The sequence below is a fragment of the Pseudopodoces humilis genome, chromosome 4, assembly GCF_049639895.1.
Source record: "Pseudopodoces humilis isolate 2021_Gansu_Grassland_sample_001 chromosome 4, ASM4963989v1, whole genome shotgun sequence".
Lineage (NCBI taxonomy): Eukaryota > Metazoa > Chordata > Aves > Passeriformes > Paridae > Pseudopodoces > Pseudopodoces humilis.
The window spans coordinates 53665619-53682920 of record NC_142203.1 but is presented as its reverse complement, the minus strand read 5'-3'; the positions used below and the strand labels follow the sequence as shown (position 1 = coordinate 53682920).

Sequence of the window (17302 nt, the reverse complement as noted above, 5' to 3'; positions counted from 1 at the left end):
ATGGAGAAAGCTGTCAAGAGATCTGTTAAGGCTTTCAAATATCTGTGGTAAAATACTTCCTTCCCTATTCAGACACAGTGTAACACTTACCTGTTGTGCAGTGGCTGGTGTTTCTAATATTTCTAAGAGTGTATCCCCTGGTTGTGTTCGTATCACATCCACAATGAGTCTTTTGGTCCTTTTGAAAAAGATTTATGGATATTACAAAACAGTTATCACTTGATCACTTGTACATGTCATTTCTTCAACCATAAAAGTAGCAAACTCCCCCTTTATTATGGATTCTTGTTAAAATTTGCTTTTTAGCTTTTTATGTTTCATAGCCTCCCTTAAGAGTATTGTTAAGTTATATTGAGTATCTGGTTTCCACACAGTCTGAGTAGAGAAATACATGTAAGATTCCCTCCTTTTATTTTAGAAAACAGATAACCAACTAGCACAGTTAAGCTGTTACTTTGAATAAAAATACAAGCAACAACTCACATGTGGATTTTAATTGTGGTCATGACAAAACAGCAGACAGAAATGTAACTTTTGAAAAGCCTGGGCTACTCATCATTCCATTAAAGGTCATATATACTGAATAAAGTCAAAATGCACTCAGAACTTCTGAACTTTGAAGGAATTTAACATTTGATGCAGTGCAATTTACACAAACCACTTAAGGACAGATATTTCTCTAGCGGCAACAGACAAGCATTTCCTTGCTGTAAAAGGGAAGCTGCTACACCCTGATATGTTAACCAGTTCTTTTCTTGGTAAGAATTTATCTCATTCCTGCTGCTTATTCATTCATAATGCTTCCAAGAACATCCTGCTACAGAATTCTATTAATTGAGAGGACAGGATTACTAAAATAGCTCATTATTCTTAACAGAAAATTAAAGATGCAGCTTTAAGTTTCCAAAGAAAATGTCTAAATATTGTCAAAATTTCTATGATAAAACTTAGTGGCTTAAAGTGGTAGTCTGCCTAGATACAGTTACTTCATCAGAAGTAAAACTTCACGCCATTGAACAAATCCAGAATACTTTTTTCAGATTAAAAAAACCCAAACCAAAGCAGCCTAATAGATCAGATTTGAATTACAGCTCATGTCTTCCTTCCTAGCTATTGCCCACCTAGTTATTGGTGCTGTTTTTCCCTTTTAATATGAGCTTCTGCCTTCACACATGTGGGGTACTATAAACACGGTAATAGAGGAGAGCAGCATCTTGTTCTCCCCTCTCCTCAGATTGTACTAGGAACTTAAGCAGGTCAATCCCTTTTCTGGATAGCTTGAAATAACTTCAAAAGATGGGTGCCAATAGTGTGAAACTAAGTGCTGTTATATGACTAATTTTTACCATAAAATAACGTGTATTCCAGAGTATCCCCATAGCCATTTTTTAATTTGTTCACCAGATAGAATAAACCAAATTTTCTTTCCTAGATAAAAGCAAGCAGCATGCACAATTCCTGCTGAAGTAACAGTTACACTCTTTTCAAATGGCTGATGACAACGTATCAGGAAAGTGTTTATTTTTGAGGGGGAGGAAAGGACATGGTAATACTATTTGACCCTTACACGTCTAGACTTTTCATCTCTGCTTTCCCAAGGCTGTGGCATTTTAAAGCAGAGTGCTCTTACAGCTGCATGAAAAAGCACTTCCTAGGTTAGATAATGATAGAGTCATGCTCCAAAACACAGATGGGAATATATTTATTTTTCTGGAAAAACTGACAGTTCTTCTGAGTTTTGGAAAAGTTTGAGTAGCACATAACACAGACTGGCTTTTGAAAACTGAATGCACTCAGCACCTCAGAAATGTACTTAGGAAGGTCAAATTTTTAAAAAGCAATGTTGAAAAACAAACAAAGAAAGAAACAAACAAAAAGCGCTGCCACAATATAAATGTTTGAGCAAAACATACTTTATCATCAGGCTTTTGAGATCCTGATCTTCACCTTCTCGTAACTCATATTTGCTTGTTAGAGACAGCGAAATCTCTGTTTTTGCAAGTTGATTCAGTGTGCTTTCCCTGTTGGGGTCATTGGGATCAACAGCTCCTTCCCCTGAAAGGAAGCATATTTTACTCCAAGTTTTCCAATTTTCCCATGACTCATTACATGAAGCAAACAAGTACCTAGATTAATCACTGTTAATAATCAGAAATATTAAGCTTATTATATAGCACCTCTATTCCTTCCACTTAGAGGCAGGTTTGTTTTCAACATTGAACAATCAAAACCATAACTTAGCTATTTATAAGCCTGGTTACAATATTTTGGAAACCAATTTGCACCAATCCTTTCTTTTCAGGCTCTTGATGTGCAAAGGACTTTCATGTCGCCTTCTTAAAGAACAATATAAACAATGCTACATCCTTTATCTTAACAGTGATTGTGAAGAAATGGAAGAGTAGCAGCTATGTTATCAGGCTTGAATTCATTCAACTTGAATGTTGGTGTTATCCATGACTCATAGCTACTTTCTAAACAGTTTTCTACAAAAAATGCAAATTAAGTATCAGTCAAATGTATTACTTTCTAAGAAATTTGCTTAATTTAAAAGAAGTAATTTTTATTTGGATAATTAAGCATTGAAAGAAAAAATGGCTGATTTTAGGATCAGTATACTTTTTCTGAGTTTCTACCCAACACTAGCAAATCTTGAGACCAGATTGTTTAAAAAAACCTTGTTTCCTATCTGCACAAGTGGATCATTCAAAATATTACAAATGTTTGAATTTTGAAAAACACATTAATTTTTAAAATGAATATTTTAGTTAGAAAAGGTTCAAACATAAGGCACAATGCTACAATAAATGTTTGGAAAAGAGTTCTGTAGAAAACAGAGAAGCAGAAGCTATTGCTCTGAGAGACACAGGAATATTTAAGTCAAGCCTCTGTTTAATTCTGCCCCTAGAATGAAGTTACCCATGAAGACAAAAACAGCATACCAAGGAAAGATTCTATATCAGGAACAGGTCCCAGACCTTCCAGCAATTCATTCAGCAGGTCATTAGTCTCAGTGGCAATGGCATCCTGGTGTTCCAAAAGCAGCTGTAAACAAATGTGAGTGAAATCATCATCCAGAAAAAGCTTTCCTGGTATCTTTATATGTGAAAATAAATCTGGGAACTAAATGTTGAAAAACACAGACCTAGCATGATCAGGATTATGGAGGACCTTCCCATGGCCAGGAAGCACCCTGGATTCTGGGCTGGAGTTCAGAGTTGCCCTTGCTGTAAAACAGCTTGTCTTTCTCCTCCAGCAATTGTCTCTGGGGTGCTAAATGTCATGGCTGAGCAGAAGATTTGCAAATAGGACTTACTGAAGTCCTAATCATCACACAATAAAGGATAATAATCCCAAGCAGAGCATTAACACGCAGAGTAATAAAGACAGTGTTGGTGATCCATAGAAAGGCACCTATTTTCTGTATATCCATTCCAGTAGCTTTCTACAGTGTTGGTGATACCTTTCAGAAAGGACTGTATTTTCTAAGTGAGGAACCATCTCTGCAGCACCCACTGCACTTAAGAGACATGTTATGCCAGTCATTGGACTCACTAAAAGGAGTATTTGATCAGCACTAATGTTCACATATAACTTCTGGTCATTGTGTGCAGGCATAGGTCTATCGCTTTAAAAATTAAAAGAACAGGCACAAAGACAAACCAGAAAGTTTGTTTTTAGCAGATTAGGTTATTAGTTTTCACTTGAATAAAACTAACTTATGGTGTGGCCTGCTGTGAACTGGGTATTCTACCTTTTCCATAGTGTATCTGGCAGCATTTGAGAGAGATTCTTTGTGGTGTTTGTGGGCATATTTTTTTTGATGGGGGAATGTTGTTCTGGGCTTTTTTTTTTAAGTTGGGCGGGGAGACACACAGGGGATATATTGCAAGCCAGGAAACTGATAGCAGAAACCCAGTTTTAGGAGGAACATGTGGTAAACATCTAACTTACACCCTATTAAGTCATACTTCAGACTGCAGTTACTCTATTCTTTACCCACAGTAAGAACAGGCATGATAACACAGCATCAGTTTCTCTAACTCAGATGTTTGCATCTGCTTCCAACAAGTCATATGATAGAATGCCATATCCACAGTATATAATTTCTATTCCCAAAGGCTCTTCAAACTGCTTTCACTTTCTTACCCAAGACAGAAAATAGTTTTAAAGTTAAAAATATCACATGAGACTGGAACATAATTGCTCTTTTCCCTCATCAGTAAGTGTTACATACTGGTAATTATTCAAGATTATGCTTTTGCATGAAAGCAGTATTTGCATTTTTTCTAGGAAAAAAAAAAATCTAATACTCATCTTGAGAACATTTCAGAGATGAAGAAATTACTTCAAAAGTAAGAATGAAAAGTAGGCTTTCCTCAGAGTGTTAGCTGCAAATATTAGATAATCTGCATGCTATAGTCCATTGACTAGTCTGTTTTCATTGACTTACTGAATGGGTATTGATAATTTCTTCAATGGAGATATAGATGACAGGCTTGCTAAGGGTCACCATATCAGAGTATTCATCAATATTGAATTTCTCCTCTGGTTCAGGAACATCACATGCTGCTTGAAAAAAATTCCTAAGAGAAAATAAGAAAGACTTCAATAATTGTCCCTTATAAATTCACTTTATTTAGCCTGTATAAAAAAGCCACAGTCAAGTCTTTGACACACATTATGTTTCTCTTATAACCTGCAATCCACCCTAAATGTTTTAAGGAGCCTTTTGAAGGCAACACATCAATACAAATGATGAAGTGTTCTCTTTCCTGGGTAGCTGGTGGAAGACTGTTTAAAATGGGTTGGGTTTATTCCCCTCCTTATTAAACAAGGAGTGAAAACTTGGTAAATTTGAAGGACTTAGAGAAATATCTGTTTAATGCCCTAGAAGTCATAAAAGGATTTCCCTCTTATTCTATGAAGGCACTTTTCAGTGTAAGGTGTGCTGAGAAGGAATTGGTTGAAATAGATACACAAAATTCCCATTTGTCCCACAAATGTTTACATTGCTGTTAGGCAGAAAATGAGCACTTAAAATGAGAGAAAATGTAGTATTGTTTATAAATATAAGAATCCTGAGAGGAAAAAACACAGAGTGTGGTTGAAGTGTTGCTTCAATATGACTAGTGTATACATGGAGTACTGAGTCCTGCTTTCCAAAACAAGAACTGCTGTCTCTCCAAGCTACTGACTTCTTCAGGGATGTGCACAGACAACCAAGAGCCAGCAGAGTCCTCCTGTCACAGAACCACTTTTTTTTCTGAAGTGAGAAGATGTGAAATGGGGCAGTTGGGAAAAGCAGGGTTTTGGATGATGCCTATGTGGGTTTGCTCCCATTGGAGCCACATTGTGCCAGCCCTGTGGTGTTGAAGAGGATAATGTTTCAGGTCCACAACCCCTTTAAAATATTGGAAAAGAATAATTGCAAAAATCCCAAAACACTAAAAAGCCTCAAAAAAACCCCAAAAAAACAAAAAAACACAAACCAAAAAACCATGGGCTGGAATTCTTCACTTTGGAGAGGAAAAGCTGGGGACTACAAATCAAGTTGTACAAAATCACAGTGGTATTGCATGAGATGGGTGCAGAATTCATTAATCAAATCCAAAAAATAATGGCCGATAGGGTATGCAATGAAACTGCTGAAAATAAAAATTTTAATTTTAACCATTGGGTAGCAAACTTCTAAATATTGGTATAGGAGGAGTTGTGGAGGTAGATGACCTCAAAGGCTTAGGAAGAGTGTCGACAAATGTCTGCATAAGTTCATAAATGCAGAGTAAACGATATAGACATGCTTAATAGCTTTTAGCATAGCTAACATTGCTAATATTGTCCCAAAGGGGACTAGGCAGCTGAGGGCAGCCACCATTGCTGTCTAAGAAGGGCTTAAAGTACAGAGTGCAGGCATACAGATATTTAAGTTAGTGCAATTAGGAGAGGGATTCTTCCTTTTGTAGCAATCAAGGGCTGACTAGAGTACTGCTCTTGTATTAGCATTTGGTATTCTAGCTGTAACACTTTCTAGTTTATAGCTTCTCCATATTTATGTTGTGCCCTTAAATACTTTATTAAAATTACTAAGCTGAGTTATGTCTGTGTCCATGGTTGACATCTCCAAGGAAACCCATTATATGAACAGAGCGATTGCTTTCATGAAGGGCAGACACTGGAGACAGAAGCTCTGAGTGCAAGTTTGTTGCAAAACTCAACAATACCACACAGTAATAGCCCAAAAATGGGCAATAACCCCAAAGAACTTGTGTCCCAGAATGAAGAAAAACATGCAGTTTCCTATGACTTCAAGATAAAAGAATGATATCTGTATAGAATCTGTCAGCAAAGATGAGAGAATAAAAATAAAACCTGCAACTTCTTGTGTTCCTCAGACAAAACTGTCAGATGTCCTCCTAAATCAAAGCAGATATTGATTCTGCTGGATAATGAGTTACTTCAGTCTGTACTCAGTCTATGTTTACAGTAAGGAGCTTCAACCAAGACAGCAGAGATCTCAAGTTAATCCACAAGCTAAAATACAACCTGTTACTACTGCTCCAGTTTAATTTTCAGTGAGCATTTCTCTTTGCCATATCATTTTTAACCATGAACAGGAAATTCCTGTCAATGAGTAGTCCACCTCCCTTACTGATCCTAGAGGAAAGCTTACTCTGTAGGTATTTGTGAGGGCTTTGCATACCTGAACTTCTGGTAGGTCTGTGAGAGGTAAGTGTTCATAGATGACAGATGCTCACTTTCTCCTTCAAAGAGTTTGTTAGAAGCAGCATGCTGGAGGACTTTTGCCACACAGCCTAGGTTCCTCCTCTGGTCAGGGTGTATCTGGCCCCCAGCTGTTATATCAATTATATCAAAGCCATCAGGAGCAACTATGGCAGGGTTCATGTAGCGATAGTACAGAAGGTTGCCAACAATCTAAAGAAATGGTTAGAGAAAAAAGTTGAGAGATCTTCCCTTTGCATACAGTAATGACTCTTTACAAAACACAACTAATCATTTCTGCTTCTAAATTAGACCACAGGAACTGGCTGGAAGAATTGTTAAGAAACATATTACTTATGGGGCTAACTGGAATAACCTGTGGTCTTTTACATGATCCCCCTACAACACCTCTGTGAGCACCAGTTACAGACGTTTACAACCACATTTCCATTTGATACTGGCTGTAGTTCAGCTAATGTAGGGTATGGAATTAAACACAGACACAGCTCTCTGAATTTTGCAAGGCTCCCCTGCTGAGGCTCATTCTCTGAAATGCTGCGGATACTGGCAGCATTTAATGCACTAATTGATAAGGGGACCCATTATTTCTCAAAGGGACTGGACTGCAATGCAGCCCTAGAGAGCTAGAGAACACATTTTCCAAGCTGCAGTTTCTATAACAATGTTACAAGCAGCTTCTGAAGATGGCAACTTTAAAAGAATTCCTGCTCTGGGGAACAAGAGAGAAAATTTGCTTTAGCTTATATGCATGCACCTGCAGAACTTCCTACTTACACCTTTAAAGGTTTTCAAGTGGGTACTCCATTTGCTTTCTAAGTTTTTTAATGTGTTCAGCAATGTTTTCATCTGCATTGCTGGAGTGATGGACAGTGAAGAATAATAGGGAGGTTCTGTTAAAATGAAAACCTTGTACTTTTAGGACCATGTAATTGAACACTGATAAAAGGCTCTTTACTGAAGTGCAAAATAGTTCTGATTTGACAGGGTTGTCAGTATCTCAGCTGTTTGGAAGGGTTATGGAGCAATTCCCCGTAGTCCTCTGAAGAGACACCATGGCTGTGCTAGGGTAACAACAGCCTCTGTCCCTGCACCATACTATATTTACCACCCATGCCTTATTTTCCAGTCTGTACAAATGCCACTTCTACAGCTTTTACAAGAATCTTAAATGTAGTGTAATCTACCTGAACTTTTCTTTCAGAGACATTTCTCATTGGATTTAAATTACAGTTTCATGATATATTAACAACTTTAGATATAGGAGAAAAAGAAGAAGAGGACTGCATTGTTCTCAATGAAAGGACTGGTGGTGACAAGGACTTCACTACCAACCCAAGCCCCAGGATGATTCAGATAAACTCCAGCCTTTGAAGTACAGTTACTATCCAAAACAGGTTGAGCACCCTCTTCCATAAGAATTATGGAAGCACCCAGATTAACACACCTAGATTGTGGCAACAGAATTCCCTTCGCCCCTTCCTCAGCCCCTTTGCAACTCAAAAAGAAGTGCCAAATTTCTTCAATAAATGCTACTTTCCCAGTTCCTTAGAATATTTAGTGTTAATAAAAATCCACTTTGGCATTAAAACAACAGGCTGCTGGCAGCCTGCCCTAAGAAGTCTACCTTTAATAGTTCATCTTCTGTTGCATCCGGGAATTTCTCATGGAGCGAGCTCTTCAAAACTTTGGCTATGTATCTCATTCCGTAACTACATGTAGAACAGATGAAAAGGCAAAATATTGGAAAAGAGTTAGATGAAACACAATCATTCTAATCAGCTTAAGTTACTGGCTTTTTTCCCACTCCCTTGAAACACAAGAATGAGTTGATAATGGAAAACAAAAAACGTTTCAAGTATGAGGAGAGGTTTGCCAGGCTGCTAAATCAGGGCAGAGGCAGAGAAACCACTCCCTCTACTGGGCAACTCATTCGTGAGGCATGATCACGAGCCTTCGAAGGCATGGAAAGGATTTGAAAGGATCTCCATCACAGAAGTTCAAGTGAACTGCACATGAGCTGCCACTTGGAGAGTCCTAACCCAGCACTTACGGCATCATATTGAGGGAAGAGAATATGGATGTGAGAACTTTGTCAGTTACTGCTCGCAAACTCTGAATAGATGATTCCAGTTTATTGACCACTTCTGTGTGTGTCAGTGCTTGTTCTGTGGTCACATCATATGGCAGTTTGCTGCAAGGCAAAAAAACAAACATTAAACCAGGTTAAATACATTTGAGAATAAAATTTATTTATTTTTCCACCTTCTTAGGGGCCATCAGTGAACAAAAGTCTGACAAATACAAATGAAGCTGGGTTTTATTGCTGTAAGTATTGGATGCTTTGGCTTCCTCTTTTTTGGGGGTAAGTTATTTGCTTAGTTGGGGGTGCACATATTATCATGTACCTTCCCTTAGTAACAAAAGGAGAATACAAATATAAAGCATGCATCTCCACATCCCTATCCCAACATAGCTCATCAAAAGCCTGCGACAATACTAACATGCTGTCAGTAAAAAAATTGAGGAAAAACCCTAAGTTGTTCCATGGCATAATCTATTACACTTATAAAGATTAAGTAATTGACTTTGGAAGGTCATGACAACAAAAGGATCACTTTCAGAACAAGTTTAAGCACCTGTTTGACAAGCAGAACTGAGGGATTCCTCATGTGTGTGCTACAATATGTCCACCAGCTTCCTCACTCACCTGGCCTCACCAGTCTGCATTTCTAGCTGGTTTACCCATGCCTTGTAAACATCCACAGGACTAGTGTTGATTATGAGAGACTTGTCCTCCATGATTTCCTTCACCACCGGGGCCAGGAGCTGGCGCAGAGTGTTCTGTCCACGGGCGCCTCGATTGAAGCTGACAACCATCTTAATGACAGTGGGGTTTCCAGTAACAATATCCTGAATCTGGTCTACCTTAGAGCTGTATCAGGAACAGAAGGGTTCTGACTTACATATGCTGTTACGCATATTTGCAAACCCCACACTTTCTGTCCTATTTTCTATGTTGAAACCTCTTTATATAGTCTGTTTCTTAGGACTTTTATATAAAACAAGGTGATTTATAGAGACTGCCATCTGAATTCTGAGTGTGTTATAGTAATGTCCCAGAATATAGCATAGTCCATAGTCAAATAATTTTTACCTGATTCAGACCCAAATACTTGTTCAGCCAGTATCTGTTAAGAGCATTAAATAACATTTCATTATTTCAGGATAAGCCATCAATCTTCACTTATGTATGTAAGATTGCATAAAGAAAGATAACACTTTCTCCACTCTTACATACTCAAACCAAGAAGCCCTAGCATCTTTTTACAGGCCATTTTTTCATAGAGGAATGTGGTCTGCCATAGAAAGATTTTTTTTTTTCCTGAATCAGCGTTCCTTGAGTTTAAGAGCAACACCCAGAACACAAACTTCTCTTGTAATAAAATTATGTACTTAATTTTATGGTAGTTTAAAGATTAAGCACAAGTTTCCTTTAAGCATGAAGATTGATTGAACTGTCTAAAACAGAAACTAGCTAAATACTTTCTGTGATTGCACGTACGTGATCTCCTCTTCCAGAGCAGTTTTGAAGAGTTTGAGAAGCAGGTATTCTTCCCGTTGATTGGAGGCATAGTTGTATAGAGTGAAGATGACTGTATCCATAAACTTCGTTGATTTGTTTTGTGGCATCTGGAAAATCAGCTTTGCCAGATATGTGGGATTAGTCTACAAAGAAAAACAAAACAAAAAAAGACTTTCATTTGGTTGTCTGCAGTCCAGGACAAACTCCCCACACTTAGAGGAAGAGCCCTCTACATTTGTTCGCACCTAAAGCAGTTATGTTGACTCGAATATATGTCACTTTTCCACATGCATTTAACTTTTCTCCAAATCCTAGTACATAAGAAACACGGAATACTGTACAATCTGTGAGAAGCTCCTCAGTGGAGCTTTATTTGCAGTCTCTGGATTGTACCTCTCTGCATCTAGTCTGTGTATCTGATGACAATTTACCATATGACAATAGCTGTCTACCAACAAAACTTTGCATACTACATGTCTGCTTTGGAGGGCATCTGCCCTGGGAGGATCTGAAATTCTTCTAGAAAAATATCAGCGAGGTGAGATAAAAAAAAGCACAAGAACAGACACCTCATATTCTGTGAACTGCATTGCAGACCACTTCCCTTCTACCACATATAATGTATGTTACTAGTGACAGCAATTTACATGGACTATGTGGAAGTAAACATTTCTCTTCAGCTTCAGTACAGGCTGAAGTATACTCAAGCAAAAACCAACCATATTTGCTGCACACTTTAAAAACAACAAGGATTTTCTCAATTACAGGAAGTATTAGAAATTGACCATAGTGTCTGCTGCAGTCTGCATGGTATCTGGAAATATTTTCATAATCACTATCACAATCATTAAAATAAAATAAGCAGTACAATATATTTCTAGTTTTTCTTCAAAAATTTGCTGCCATGTTAATTTTTGCATTAAAATTTACCTGCAGAAGGTAGAATAAGTGTTGATAAGCCTCCAATTTTTTTCTTCTCTCCTTACTCAAACCTTTGATGCCCTGTTTGTCAACCATAACCATCTCCTCCAATTGACTTTTGCTCTTTTTGTTAAGTTTCTTACTGTGCAGTACCACATCCTGCAAAAAGATGATCAAAAATCTGGATTATATATTCACAAAACAGACAAAATGGAAAAATGAACATTTTCCCAACCATGTTAAATGTGGTATTACTCCAAGTGCCTTAATTAGCAGCTTTGTAAATTTGCTGCTCTATTAACTACCCAGTTTTTTAACATCTTTCTTTTACTAGTATGGCATCAAACAATGATTGGATGAGGCCTGATCTCCTACACAGATTAATTCATGATTAATCAACATTGAACAAGCCATTCAATATGATCAGAAGTCTATTCTAACACAGAAAAGATGTAAAAGATTTTAAATCTGCCATGTAATTACTGTTGCCCGTAACTAGCAAAACACAGTGACGTACAACTCAGGACAAGAGAGCAATATCTGGTGCAAGGCAGAAACATGTGAAGATAGTGCTGAATTTACCAGGAGTACTGTGACTAATTGAGCATGAATGAGCACTAGCACAGGTTGTTCAGATTGTGGAGTTTCTACTGTTGGAGATAATCAGCCATCTGGACACAGCCCTGGGCAACCTGTTCTGGGTGTCCCTGCTTGTGTAGAGGGTTTGGACCAGATGACCTCCAGAGATCCCTTCCAGCCTCAGCTGTGACTGTGTAACCCTGCATTCCTTAACACGGGGTAGTGCTCAGTGCATGCTACCAAGGGAGCCTGCTGACCTGAAGAGTGATTCTGTTTTTCACCAGCAATCCAATCTTTATATCCATTAAGTTCAAATCCTTCTCCAGCTGTTGATTGGATCGAATTTTTGTAACCACTTCTTCCCTTAACCTTGTTACTTCCAGTTCTTCTTGAAAGTCTAAGTCACTTTGGTCCAAGAGGTAGGCAAATTTGCGCAGAACAGTCAAGGGTGGATTCTCAGCACCAACTACAGTTGAAGAAAATGGGCTTGTTAGTTGATGTAATACTGAACACCCTTAAAACCCTCAGGAAACTGATCACTATGCAGAAAATTTGAGGTTTATGCCAATTAGCAATATTTTTATCATACTTTATTACTACAGTCATGCAAAATAGTTTCAGCTGTAGAACAATTGTGTTACAAACACTTGCACCTGCTTTTGAAATTAAATATGAGACTGAGAAATCTCATGTGAAACTTTAAAAAAACCCTGACTGAACACAGTAACGTTCTTGTCCCCAGACATACAATATTCACCTGTTACTACTTACTTAGTGTTCTGTAGTCCTCCCTGGCCTTGTTTGCTCTAAGAAATGCTTGTATCTTCACAATTTGGTCATTCTGAAATGGATCAGGATTAGGCAAAAGAATTAATTATGACACAGTTCTGCTCAAAAAACATACTGCAAAACTTGCACCCTCTTTTCAGCTTCCCAAAACTGCACCTGTAGTCATACTACCATACTTCAATGCTTCATTTTCAAAATTGAGAAAAATTACTTACATGATCCTTGAAGTATTGTAGGCGTTTCCTGTAAGCTCTCCTTGCTAGCCACATTTTGACCCATGACTGAATCTGAAAATTAAATAAAATTATAAAAATTAAGGGACACTGTGCAAACTTTTGTATGTGTGTTTTAAATTTACTTTTGAGTGTCTACTTGTGCAGGCATGCTGTTCTCCTGTGCTCAGGGCCATAGATGACTGTACCACCAGGCTCCTACTGGTCAGTGACCAGATAGAGGGGTTTCCACTAAACCACTAAATCAAGCTGAGTTTAAATTTCTACCACCTGTGTGTAACATTATCTTTGGAAATAATTTCTACCTTCAGGTCCCAGGTCTCAATTCTAAACCAGTCTCCCACAAAAACAGGAGATCCTGTTACAATATTCCATCTGTGATTTACAATCCAGTTTTGACTCAATGGTCCCATTAGCATCTCAGAAAAGTGAGCGGCTTTCAGAGACAGAGATTCGACAGCTCTTAAGGAAATAATGTACCACCATCCCAAATGCTTTCTAGTTAAGTGTTGGAAAAAGAAATGTAAGGAAATCTCTTTCAAGAGCCCCTCAGGTTCTGCAAAGCCTGTTGGAAGTCAAACACAGAGCTTTCAAGAAGCAATTTGCTGAAGCTATCAATTAAACAACTTTCAACGCCATGCAAATTTCTGGAGAACCTCCAGCCTGTGCTCTCAGTCCCCGATTCCCAGGTGGTGACGGATGATGTAAAAGCATAAAACATTACTTGGCCCCCAAAACACATTGGGTGTTCTTACCTTAACAATAGCAGCAACATTGCCTTGAAGCACCTTTAATCTGTCAACATAGCTTTTCCTTTGTTTGAATCCTTTCCAGTAAGCCTATTTTAGAGAAGGCAGAAGACCATTATGCCTAACAAGAAACTAATGTTTATTAAATCTATGTAATACACTAAAATCATTAACAGTGTTTATTTTGTAAAAAAAATCTGACATTGTGATAAAGAGATAACTAAGGTGTGAGTAAGCTTGCCTCTATTTTTTAAGGTGCCCTAATACATTTCACATTAATATTGACCAATCTCAATACACATTGTCCAATGCTATTTCCTTCACCCTCCTGAAATCCTACCACCAGCAGATCCACATCCTTAGCATCCCAGTCCCTGTCTTCATCCCATGTAAGCAACTTCCAGCTCATGCCCATTACTCAGCCTCACCTCCCATCCCTGGAACAGCAATGGAGTGCCTCATTCTGGAGACCATCTCTGTCCACACGGGCAGCAAGATGATGGTCAGGAATAGGCAGCATGAGTTTGCTGAAGTAAGCATATACGGGTAAGGGGACAGCAGTGGATATTGTCTACTTGATGTCAATAGGGATTTCAACACTGTCTCTTATCCCCGAGTTCGTCTATGAGGATGTTGTTGTGAGCTGGATGAGTGGACAGTGAGGTGGATTGAGAACTGGCTGAACAACACATCCCAGAGGGTCAAAATCAGTGGCACAGGGACTAGCTGGAGGCCTGTCCCTAGTGATGTCCCTCAAGGTTCAACACTGTAATGTTTAACTTGTTCATCCATGACTTGGATGATGGGGCAAATGCCTGCTCAGCAAATTCAGAGGACACAAAGCTGTGAAGAGGAGCTGATAGCCCAGAGTGCTGTGCAGCCCTTCAGAAGGACCTCAGCAGGTTGGAGAGATGGGCAGAGAACCATCTGATATTCAGCAAAGGCAAATGCAGGGTCCTGCACCTTGGGAGGAACAACCCCAGGTACCTTGGGCGGATCTGCTGAGGTGCAGCTTGGAAGAGAAGGACCTGGGGGTCCTGGTGGACAGCAGAGTGTCCTGGTGGCCAAGAAGGCCAATGGGATCCTGGGGGGACATTAGGAAGAGCATTGCCAGCAGGTCATGGATGGTGATCCTGCCCCTGTACTCATCCCTGGTGAGGCCTCACCTCGAGTGCTGTCTGGTTCTTTGCTACTCAGGACAAGAGAGACATGGAGCTCCTGGAGTGAGTCCAGTGGAGGCTACAGAGATGATGAGGGGTCTGGATGTGGTTCCCTTACTAGGAACAGCTGAGGGAGCTGGGCCTGTTTAGCCTTAAGAAGAAATGACTGAGAGGCTCTTCATCAGTGTCTATTGGTATCTGAAGTGAGATTATCAAGAGGGTGGATCAGGCTCTTCTCGGTAGTGCTGAGCAAAAAGGACAAGAGGCAGTGGACAGACACTGATGCACAAGAAGTTCCACCTGAATATGGGGGAAGAACTTCTTTACTGGGCAAGTGACCATGCACTGGAATAGATTAACCAGAGAAGTTGTGGAGCCTTTGGGGATATTCCAGAACCAGCTGGATGCAATCTTCTGCCATGTGCTCTGGTATAACCTTGCTTGAAAAGTGAGGTTGGATCAGATGACCTGCTTTGGTCTCTACTAGCCCTACCCATTCTGTCACTCTGTTGCATCCAGAAGTTGTCCCTTGCCTATCTGGACTCACATTATTCTTTCCTTGGCCTCTTTTCCAAGTTAATTCCTTCAGCTGACTCTCCATTTGCTAGCTCAGAATCAAGCACTTGTCAAGGAACAGAGTGAGAGGGATGAAAGATACTTTTACTGCTGCTTTTGCCTATCATCTCTATCAGCCAGTGACACCAGCCTTGTCCTCTATTTGCTGTCCTTCCACAAATAATTTCTACTTTAATGCCAATAGAAAGAAAAGAGAGAACAGCTTTATTTACCTACATTTCTCCATATTTTGAACCTATTCACACATACTTTGAATTTCTCAAATTACAATTCTTTACTGGGCTCATACACCATGCTGGAAAATGAAAAGTCTGTCCCAACAGTCAAAAATCCAGAAGTCAATCAATAACAGCCACTAGTGGAAAAGCTGCTTTTAGTCATAATGAATTGATAAATATAGTTACTGTCGATTAAAAAGAAATCTCTTGTGTACCTTTCCTTTTTTTTTCTTTTGTGAGTGGGTGGTGGAATAAATTGCTCCTAATAGGAGCTGAATATTTTACCATTTAAAACCAGTGTGCATGCCTCTGTCCGTGTTTGCACCCTCAGCAGAGTATTTCCTTTGTACACCTTTTGGAGTTCAGCAAACTGGAAACATCCAAGAAATACTGCCAAAGAACACAAGGGTAGCTGCCACTCCCTGTCAAGCTATGACTTCATGAAGCAGAAACAATCCACTTCCAACTAGGGATAGTTTAGTAAGGAATGTGTTTCTTAAGTCATGCTTTGCCAAGGAATTTTTGCTTCAATACTTAGCAAATATCTTCTGTTCTTTGCCAAGGAATTTTTGCTTCAATACTTAACAAATATCTTCTATTCTTGTACTGTGCATAGTTAGTCACACCACAAAAAATCTGAGCGCGTCAGAGCAAAGCCAGGGCTGTGCATTAATGAGCTTCTCCCAAGTAATTTACACTGGAGGTTGATATGATAAATTCTTTTAAAATGTGAAAGCACATTTATTTTCAGATGTAGAATTTTGAACTCTCAGCAGCGGCTGAAAACAGGGAGACAGATCTGCTTGAGAATTTTATCAGTGGTAGTAATCAGTCATGTAACCTGTTATATGCAAAAAGCTGCCCAAGCCACATTACCTTCTTGTTCTAGAACAATACCTGTATTTTGATGGCAGATGGTTCCTGGTTTTGAAGATAGGCTTTTCTTTCCTGATAGTTTTTTCTGACTAAGAATCCCCTTGCTCGGGCTTGCAGCCCAACAATCAGATTTTCATTAGCAAGCCACAGCTGCTCTCGATTATAATCCGCTGTAACTTGCCCAGCAATGTTCTGTTAAGAGATGATGGGAAAAGGTCATTTAAAAGACAAAACCTTCCTGGAATTTGGACTGTGTGCTCTCCATCTCTGCAGTTTATGTTCACCCTATCCAAGTCCCTCTGATATGGCCCTGCATTTTAATCAGTAAGAAGGAGCTGTGTTGTTACTGCTGAACCCTATAGGAGAGGTAATTGAGCTGCTTTCAAGCTTCAATTATTCGAGTGGATATGCTATTTTAAGAGAGTATTCTTTTATACATTACCAGGGTTCTGCTTTCCTAGCACTTAGATGTGTCTTGTACAACTCAGGCATCTAGAAATACTAACTGTATTAATAACTAACTCTGTTGAGAAGGACACTCAAGTACTGCTGCATTCAGAATTTCAGAAGGACTTACACTGACTCGAGTTCTTTGTGTAGAGGAGTAAGCCTGTAACTTAGATAACCTGCATCAGAATAATAGAAGAACAAATTACTCAGAGGCTTGTGTGATCTGCTTTGTTCTAAGTTATATTTCACACTAGCACAAAACCTCTTCAGTAAGGGAGCTAAAATAGCACACTCATCCTCCTGAATCTGAAGATACAAGAATTCTTTCAGAGAATTAGATTTAAACAGAATATAGTGGTTCCATCTGCTCACAAATACATCATAAAATTATTTGTTATAGGTCAATGCAAATATATCATAAAAT

General features: G+C 39.0%; 1 protein-coding gene across 6 annotated transcripts in view; it reads right to left on the bottom strand.

Moving 5' to 3' along the window:
• The window catches only part of IQGAP2 (IQ motif containing GTPase activating protein 2), a 124810-nt gene that overhangs the window by 5983 nt on the left and 101525 nt on the right, over positions 1 to 17302 (bottom strand). For all 6 annotated transcript variants that reach the window (XM_014261058.2, XM_014261060.2, XM_014261061.2 and 3 more), the window contains 15 exons: positions 16450 to 16620; positions 13605 to 13688; positions 12832 to 12903; positions 12599 to 12668; positions 12085 to 12293; positions 11258 to 11407; positions 10307 to 10470; positions 9452 to 9676; positions 8795 to 8935; positions 8369 to 8453; positions 6704 to 6936; positions 4454 to 4586; positions 2943 to 3045; positions 1914 to 2055; positions 91 to 178 (listed from right to left, as the gene is read on the bottom strand). In XM_014261058.2, coding sequence (XP_014116533.1) covers positions 91 to 178; positions 1914 to 2055; positions 2943 to 3045; positions 4454 to 4586; positions 6704 to 6936; positions 8369 to 8453; positions 8795 to 8935; positions 9452 to 9676; positions 10307 to 10470; positions 11258 to 11407; positions 12085 to 12293; positions 12599 to 12668; positions 12832 to 12903; positions 13605 to 13688; positions 16450 to 16620 — 2070 coding nt within the window. The remainder of the gene's footprint in view (positions 1 to 90; positions 179 to 1913; positions 2056 to 2942; positions 3046 to 4453; positions 4587 to 6703; positions 6937 to 8368; positions 8454 to 8794; positions 8936 to 9451; positions 9677 to 10306; positions 10471 to 11257; positions 11408 to 12084; positions 12294 to 12598; positions 12669 to 12831; positions 12904 to 13604; positions 13689 to 16449; positions 16621 to 17302) is intronic.